This window comes from Buceros rhinoceros, unplaced genomic scaffold, assembly GCF_000710305.1.
Source record: "Buceros rhinoceros silvestris isolate BGI_N320 unplaced genomic scaffold, ASM71030v1 scaffold28550, whole genome shotgun sequence".
In the NCBI taxonomy this organism is placed as follows: domain Eukaryota; kingdom Metazoa; phylum Chordata; class Aves; order Bucerotiformes; family Bucerotidae; genus Buceros; species Buceros rhinoceros.
In genome coordinates, this window is record NW_010389447.1 from 1 (window position 1) to 8,816 (window position 8,816).

Below are 8,816 nucleotides of genomic sequence, written 5' to 3' on the forward strand. Positions count from 1 at the left end.
TTCCACCCGCCTCCGGAAGGCGGGTGTGGGGCAGGACAGCCGAGGGGAGAAGCGAGGCGAGGCTGTCGCCACGGCGCGGGAGCAGCGGTGCTGCCGGGCGGCCTGCGGAGGGCTCGGAGCGGGCGGGAAAAAGGCAGAAAGCAGCCGAGGGGGTGTGCGAGGGGAACAAAAGCGTTGGCAGGCCGCGGCAGGTGGTGCTGGGCTCTGGGTTGTCACTGCGGTGGCGGTGGGCAGGCTGAGGTGTGTAGGCTTTTTGAAGGGAAGGAGCGTGGGATGCTTTTCTCGGTGGCAGTGTTGGCATCAGTTCGTACAGGGATGTATCAAGGAGGAGGCTCATGGAAGCGAGACACTAATTCCTCTCAGACCCCTTGTTCTTGCTTTAACACCAGCTTAATTCTTTTAAAATTTGGCTGCAATTTTATTAATTGGATTTTTTTTAACAGTTGATAGGAACTATCTGATAGTTGTGAGAGACCTTAAAGGATTAGTCTTTGATGGAAGTTGTTGAGATTATCTGTGGCACGTGAAGTTTTGTAAATCCTGTTTATCTCAGTGCTTGCTTGCTTCTCGGCGTACCTGTGATCATCTTTTTTTTGCTTATATATATGTTTATATATATATATGTAACAGCTTTGCAGCTTTCGTTAAGATTAGGAAAAAGGGAAACTTAATTCAGTTTTCTAATGTATGGTTTGTTTCCTGGGATGTAGTGATAAAGGATTAGATGTGGTGTTGTTTTCCCTTCGTGGAAGAGCAATGTCATTATTCTTTGCAGCTTAGTTACCATGAAGATGGAGGACTATGAAATATTCTGCAAGAAGCATCTTTCCAGAATCCAAGAAGCAGCAATAAAGAGCGAAACCTCTTTTGCTGTTCAGCACAAAAACATCTCCCTCATTCAATTCCATGGAGTTCCTGTGCTTTCCCCTCTGGTAAGGCGTTTTTAAAATTCCCTTTTTCTTCTTTTCTCCCCCTGCTTTTCTTCCCTGAAGTGCACTAGAGTGCCACAGCTTTGATAGCCCTGTGTAACGATTCTCCCAAAGGTACAGCTCTGTGTGAGGGATCATCTGGTCTGCTGCTTAGTTTTCGAAGCACTCCTGCCCTTCATTTTTCTGAAGTAAAGGGGGGAGGTGTACTGTTTTTCACATGGGCTACATTTGCTTTCACTTCTTCAAGTTTGTTATCTTCTCAAGGGGAGTGAAAATGTTTGTGCTATTAAATAGATGGGCTTAACTTTACGTAAAATATTGACATTCTGAGTAACGACTTTCTTTTTGACACTTTTAAACAATCGCAGTATTGGGAGATAGGTAAAAAGTTTTTAAGGAAATTTCTTTCTCGCTTGTGTTTGTGTCTTCCTCTAATGTATTTCACAGGCTCATCAATTATGTTCAGTCACGCTATGCTCAGTGCGAACAGGCAGGCAGGAGACTGTTGGTAGTTTGTGCAATAATGCAGCTGATTTCCTCGTGCCACCGATGGGAAGTGTGAGTGGTCGTCTAACAACGACCTCCAAGAGTCGCGATACAGACACACACTGGAGACTAAAGGATATATTGTAATACTCGTCACTTACTAATGGGTGGATATTTTAAGGTTTTACAGAAGAAATACATAATTTGACTTGATACTGCTAATTTTGTAGAACTTTGTGAAACTATTTTTTGTAGATGTAGCTTTGTAGATGCAGGTTTGACTTTTATCCAAACTACATATTCTGAAGCAGTAACTTGAAAGATTTTCAGATTCTGATTGTTGAAAGGATCCAGAAGACTGCTTGCGTACCTTTCTGTCTTGTTGTGAAATTCACCTCTGGTTCAGAGGTGAACAGTTTGAGTACGGGTGGGAAGATGGGTCACGGAGGGCTCTACGGGATGCCAAAACCTCCCAGCGCCATGGTGGACAGGTAAAGACCTGTCCACTAGTAGGTAGGTTGACCTGTGTCGCTTGAAGATGGTGCTGTAGCGTGTAATGTTCATGCAATTTATTTTATAAATGACCTTTTAATTCATGATCATTTGAATGGGTGCCAGGAAGGCATTTTGTGCAAAAAGTATAACTGGTTAAAAAGAAGTTGGCATTTAAAATGTGCCCAAAGTCTCAGCTTAGGCGATTGTTGTTCTTCTGTTGTTTTGTTCTGTTGTTTTTCTTTCTAATTAATTTCTGCACATCTGTACTGAAATTCGCGTGTTTCTTACGCTCTCTTTGGCAGCTTAGCCTTGAGAAGAAGAAGGAAATACAGCAAGATAAACAGAAGGCACTGGAGCTAGAGGTCTGGAGACAGAACTCCCGGAAAAGAGCTTTACTGACTCGTGTACAGGAGATTCTAGAAAATGTTCAGGTAGTGTTAGTCCAAAACCTTCTTACAGCTTTACAGAAAACTGCTGCTGACAGACATTTTGAGAAAGTGCTGGGGTTTAAGCATTCACCAATATAAACGTGAAATTAATAGCTGTTACTTCTCTAGTTTGCCTGTGTCTCATGCTGCGAGACCTGATAGCTGAGTACGCAGGGGTCATATCTGCGTTCGTTGTAACGCACGGGACTTGCTTTTCACTGCTTGTTTTGATACACTTGGGAGACAGACCGCACCAGGTGACTGACTGACTGACTGACTGACTGCTTTTTAAACTGTGTTTGAAACTACTAGACTGTAAAAACAAACAAACAACCCCCTTGGTGTGAGAGCCACCAGCTTGCTTTATATGAAAGCTTCTGGAGTTGTCAGAAAATCTACATTCAGCCTTCTGAATTAAAATTGCCTTTGCAACAACTTGTAACTCTGCTGTGTGCTTCATAATTTTACTGCAAGTATTTCATTTTCTTTGCTTCTTCAGTGATGAATTTAGTAGAGGTTTAAATTGGAAAGAATATTAAATACATCTAATCAAGTGGTGTTATTAGTCTTTGAAACAGTTGTAATACAGTCTTTAAATTAAACTTGCTCAAACAAGTACAGTTAACACTGAATTTGTTGCATGACTAAGGTGGCAAACAAGACCTCCCAGTTTGCATTGTTTGCTGGAGCGTACATGGCAACAGTCACCTGGCTTGGGGTTTGACGGGCAGACCAGGAACATATGTTCAGTATGAAAATAAATTCACCTTTCCTTTTCCAAAGGTACCCCCTCGATAACTGAGTTGCAACACACGGGATAACCTATAGGACAGTTTTAGTGTGAAAATTCTTTTCAACAAATGCTGTCTAGAACTAGAATTTAACTGTCACTTAAAGCTGGTTTTCCAAGTAGTTGACAAATGAAAACTCTTTTTTTAATTATCTCTGGATTAGTAAAGAAACAGACAAATTATTTCATATTTCCACTCTATTTATTAGGAATTCTGTTTATTTTTTCTCAGTCATCTATATTTTGTGCTGAATTTTTTCAGTTACATTCCTTATTTAATAAAAACATATTTTTGTATTTTAAGAGGAATCTGGCCAGATAATTTGAAGTCATAAAATTATTTGAGTACATCCAGATCACCTTATGAAGGAAAGGACATCTTTGCGTTCAGATACTTGGTATCAGGGAAAAAAAGCTGAGCGGACCATCATTGATATTTGTATTTTAATTCCAATAATCTCTTTCTCATTACAAAGAACTCTGTATTGCAAGTAATTTCTAGGAAATTGGTAACAGTTGAACTGAAGTTTTTTTTTAGTTTGAAGATGGTAGCATTCATTTTTTTAAATTCAGGCAAAGCTTACAGGAATCTGAGGAGATTTCATTAAAAAAGTGATTTTTTTTTTCAATCTTTATTTACAGATCAGGAAAGGACGTAGTGTAAGTGACGTGAAAGCGCAGGAGGCTGAGAACACTTGCTCTGGTTCAAATTCAAAAGCTTCGACTGACTTCACAGCTCAATCAGATGTCAGTTTGGCATGTTCTCCTGAAAGACATGGTCCCATGGAGCTTGAAAAGACACCAGAACTTACACCGTCAGATACTGCTGGGCAGGTGACACCAAATGTGACAGAAGTAGTTAAAGCAGCAGAAGAAAACATTTTTTCAAAGCCGAAAGAGAGTCACTTCTCCAAAGATGTACCTTGTCCAAGGGCTGCATCTCCTGACAACGTGCGTAATAGGCTTGTGTCACGTGCTCTGCAAAAGCAAGAGGGACTAGGAGTGCCACTGTCGGATGAGGAAGTCCTTCAGAACGTGATGAAGAAATCGAGGGAGCACACAGAGAAGGAGCAAACCAAGCGTAGCTCAAAAAGTAATTCAAAGAGAAGCACGAGTGAAAGTCATTCAGATAAAGAAAATGATGGCGTTAAAACAACTGACTCTGTGAAAGAAAGAGTAAAGCCTACAGGCAGGAGTTGCACCCCTCTGACACTTGATAAACCCAGTCTTAATAAATCAAATACCCTTCTCCAAGGTGCCTCTACTCACACAAGCAACACAAGCATGTCAGCTTTGTCCAGTTTTTCCAAAGTGGACATACCTACGAGAGTTGGAACACCCCCACTGGTGGATTCGGATTCGGATGAAGAATTTAAGAAGACTTCTATGTTTGATCGTGACAGTAGCATCGTCAGGAGCCTCACAGGCTCTTACGCCAAACTGCCAAGTCCAGAGCCAAGTATGAGCCCTAAAATGCACCGAAGGCGCCCCAGACCTCTATCAATGGGACACATCATTATAAATAACCCCGTGAATTCTTATGAATTAAGTCCTAAAGGCAAGGGTAGAGCGATGGATTTAATCATGCAAGATATTGCTGATAAAAATAATGTGTCTGAATCGGTGCCAAAGTTCATGGTGGACTTCACTATGGTTTGCCCTAGCAGAGTTCCTGGTGTCAACAGAAATTCTTCAGGCCCTTGTGATGGGCTGGGGGTTGGCAAGCCCAATTGCCATTCCTTTGGGCACCTGGAAAGCAGAGGAACATTGTCAGCTACAGTGGAAGGACAGGTAGTGGTGGACAGCAGAGGGCCCTATAAAGTAGAGACTAGTACCAACATCATAGCTCCAAAATTGAATGAGCCGTTTGCCATCAGTCAGTCTACAGTAACACAGAAAGTCCTCGCTGTGAATGAAACCAAACCGTCTAGTTTGCTGGAAAATACTAAATGTAATTCGCCAGTAGAACTCAATAAATCTTACGACGTAGAAAACCCGTCCCCCCTGCTCATGCAGAACAAGAATATGCGACAGCAGGTGGACACTCCAAGTGTTTCCCCAGCAAACGAGCAGTTTCTAGAAAGTAATTTTGAAAAGGTAAAACGTAGACTTGATTTGGACACCGACAACTGCCCGAAAGAAAACAGTGCCTGCTTTCTAACAGCTGGAGTGGAAGAACAAGAGAAACAGTGGTTGCAAGAACAGAAGTACCCTGTGGGATCCGTTTACATTACCAAGAATGCAGCCCCTGATAGTATGGCAAAAGGTAAAAGATTTCCTGTAGCTGAGGGTTTTTCTTAAATGTGCTTCTGAGTTTATAAATCTCATAGAAAAAAACCCCAATGATCATTAGGCACTGGTGTTTCTAAGTATGTGTGTGTATGTGTATCTCGAAAGGCTAAAATGTTATCAAGTGTAAATTATGTTTTTTTCCAGTGACCACTTTATTTCTATTTGTAATTAATGACAAATTCTGAAGTTCTGTGGGCTACTTCTGCCATTTTTAACTGCCACAGAATGGAGTAATTGCCGTCTCAGAAGTCATGTGAAGTCAGAAGTCTTCTAACAGTTATTTGCAACAGATAACCTGATTAAAAAATTTATGGGGAAATCTACAATGCAAATTACTCCTGTTAAAAGCAGGCATGTATGTTTTTGGCTAAGATTGTATAAAATTTGTGTAATACTTGATTCTTTGTACTGTGTCTTCTCAGAAGATATTTTAAAAACTAAAATGGCTTTTGAAGAAATGAGGAAGAGACTGGAAGAACAGCATGCACAGCAGCTGTCGATTCTGATAGCTGAACAAGAGAGAGAACAGGAGAAACTGCAGAAGGTAAGGTAAAAAGAGGAAAAATTCCAAGCGGAGGGCAAGTGTGTTGTGTGGCAGTTTGCCAGGAAGCAGTGGGTTACAAAATGTACTTTCTATTGCTTTACAGAGTAAGAAAAATTGTCTCATAGTTGATTCTTTCTTTTGTAGGAACTGCAGGAACAGGAGAGAAAGTTGAAAGGAAAGAAGGTCACTACAACACAAATAGAAATTTCCAAAGTGAATATTAACAGTAGGATGGAGTTGGAGTGGAGGAAAAAAAGTGAAAGTGGCTTGCTGGAAAGTGTGCAGTCCCAGCTGGAGACGGCCCAGAACGCGAACTCTGCCAGCATCGGTAGCACCAGGAGGGTGGGGCAGAGATGAAGTGTGGTGGTGTATTTTGCTCTGCAGTGCTGGGCTGGGCCGGCTGCCCCCTGCGCTGATAAAGGTGGTGTTCTGTCCAGGGCACTGGCTGGTCAGGACACGCGAACAGCTGCTGCCCTCCGCTGTTGACAGCATGTGTGAAACAACATCTGCCTTACACCTTTGTCTAGCTTGTATAGTAGCGCAGTTGTAGCACACTTTGTAGCACGGTTTCAGTCGTCCTTGTACTGTTCCATGTATTGCATTTGTTACATAATTGTTATGGGGCATATTTGAGGAAAATAAGGTTAGAGTAACCTCATTTGATCAAGGATGAGGATGTGGATTTGCATCGTGGCACAGGCGGTTCATCCTCCTGCCATGTAGCTGCACAGCAGTGGGCCAGGTCTCCTTTGTGCAGAAGGATTAGAGGGGCTCTGCCAAGGGGTCTTGACAGCAGGGCAGTACAGCTGTAGCTGATGGGCACCTCTCACGTCTTCCAGATCATCCTAAAATGTTCTGGTTTTACTTCTGTTTAGCCAGTTGTGCTAGGAAAGGAATCAGAAATACTGGGATTGCTTCTTGCCTGTAATTGACCTTGTAAACAAAGCGGTTACCTCTGGGCTGAGTGTATACGTGCATACAGTTGTATTTATGGACAAAAGCCCGTGTTGAAGTGTACCTTCTGCTTTGCCCACAGGTTTTGCTCATACTACATCACCTAACACCTTTGCTTCAACAAGTGAAACTTCATTCTTCCTCTGGGGACCATCAGGTAGTGGGGTTATAAAAACCTCAGTATCTAGGCCGAGTAACCGGATCAAAACTAAGTGGACTCAGGTAAGGAAAAAAGAGTTTTATTTATAGATTAAAAAGCCCTCTAGTTTTGTAAGACACTGGTAGCTTTGTAATAGCCCCGCAGCAATAAATCTCACGGAAAATTTTGTATCCCTGCCTATATTGACTTCAATTACACGAGAGAACCGTATATGGTATTTTTCTTGTATATATACACAAAATAATCATACAGCAATATGTTGCTTTTGCTAAGTTAATATTATGGTGGGTACTTCTGGCCTAGCCAAAACCTTTATCAACAGCTTGTTTCTTAATTGAAAACTTAATGTCACATGATTGGTGTTACTTGAGGAATAATTAATAATTCTTGCTTTTTTATTGAGTGTTTAGAATATGCTTCTTTTCTTTTAAGGTTTTCAGTCCGGAGGTACAAGTGAAGTTCGATAAGATCACTGCTGTGGCAAAGGGGTTTCTCACTCGTAGGCTCCTGCAGACAGAAAAACTGAAACATATTAAGCAAACTGTAAAAGTAAGATCAGCATTTTTATATTGTGCAGCTTCTCCTCCCATTGGATTTTATTCCTGTCTTCAGTTGACAGATGAAATCGTGCATTTTCTGCTTTGAGAAGAGTTTGAGAATGTCTGTCACGTGAATGCACGTGGGGCTTGCTTTACTTAGTGTCATAAGGCCCAAGTCAAGCCAAGGATCTATGTCCTAGGCGTGTTTGTAATGACTGCTTTGTTGTGAAGGATCGTGCTTGGTGCTTAATCATATTTTCCCACCTTGCCCAGGATACCATGGAGTTCATAAAAACTTTTCAGTCTGAAACCCCACTGAAAAGAGGAAATGTTTCAGCACAAGATGCATCCCTTCATGAAAGAGTAATGGCTCAGGTGACACAATTTAAACTTTTTTCTTTCTTCCTTTCCTAGCCACTCTGCTTTTGTAGTATAAACACTTAAAACCTTCACAGTGACTTTGTTTAAAGTAAATGTTTAAACTATGGCTGTGAAGAGAAGATTCCATTTTTGTGCTGACACAGTAAGAGGGATTTCAGGATCACTTTTTCAAATGACTAGCTGAAAGTGAGAAGAGCTTGATGATCAAAACCATAGGAATGTTAATGTGCCTGAATGTTTTATTAAATTGTTCATTATTCTTTCCAGCTGCGAGCTGCTCTCTATGACATCCATGACATCTTTTTTACAATGGAGCCATCGGAAAGAATGAATATTCTGCGTCATGATCGTGAAGTCCGTAAAGAGAAGATGCTCAGGCAAATGGTGTGTTATATTCAAGAGAATGCAAACTGGTTAAAACTTTAACTACTGAATCATACTGCTTTTAAGAGATTCCTCCTCACCCAGTAAAAATTTTTAAAAATCAACATTGTTTAATTATGCTTCTGTAGGTAATTTTCTTCAAATAATAATAGAAAAAAAAGATGTCAGTGCAATAGGTGATTATTATGTTGGAACATAATGTGTAGATGTATAAAAATTCAAATGAAAACCATGGTGAAAGCAATAAGAAAAAGTTCATAAGAAGAATTTGTTATGGTACAGAAACCTTTTTAATCTGGTAATATAAGGAAGATCCTTTAATTTAAAAAAGGTACCCACAAAACCTTGAATTTAGCCTGAATGTGAACTTACAACTGAAAACGCAGCTGGCTTTGGTTTTGGTGTTCTTAATTGTATTTCTTTAAGTAGGGAAA

At 40.8% G+C, this 8,816-nt stretch overlaps 1 protein-coding gene across 1 annotated transcript in view; it reads left to right on the top strand.

Annotated features, from left to right (window-relative positions):
- The first annotated feature begins 785 nt into the window (after positions 1-785).
- CCP110 (centriolar coiled coil protein 110kDa) overlaps positions 786-8,816 on the top strand; it is a 14,062-nt gene continuing 6,031 nt past the window's right edge. Inside the window, exons 1-9 of the mRNA XM_010134363.1 lie at positions 786-932; positions 2,213-2,341; positions 3,771-5,394; positions 5,843-5,964; positions 6,109-6,292; positions 7,001-7,140; positions 7,511-7,627; positions 7,891-7,992; positions 8,266-8,382. Of these exons, the coding sequence (XP_010132665.1) occupies positions 786-932; positions 2,213-2,341; positions 3,771-5,394; positions 5,843-5,964; positions 6,109-6,292; positions 7,001-7,140; positions 7,511-7,627; positions 7,891-7,992; positions 8,266-8,382 (2,682 nt within the window). The remainder of the gene's footprint in view (positions 933-2,212; positions 2,342-3,770; positions 5,395-5,842; positions 5,965-6,108; positions 6,293-7,000; positions 7,141-7,510; positions 7,628-7,890; positions 7,993-8,265; positions 8,383-8,816) is intronic.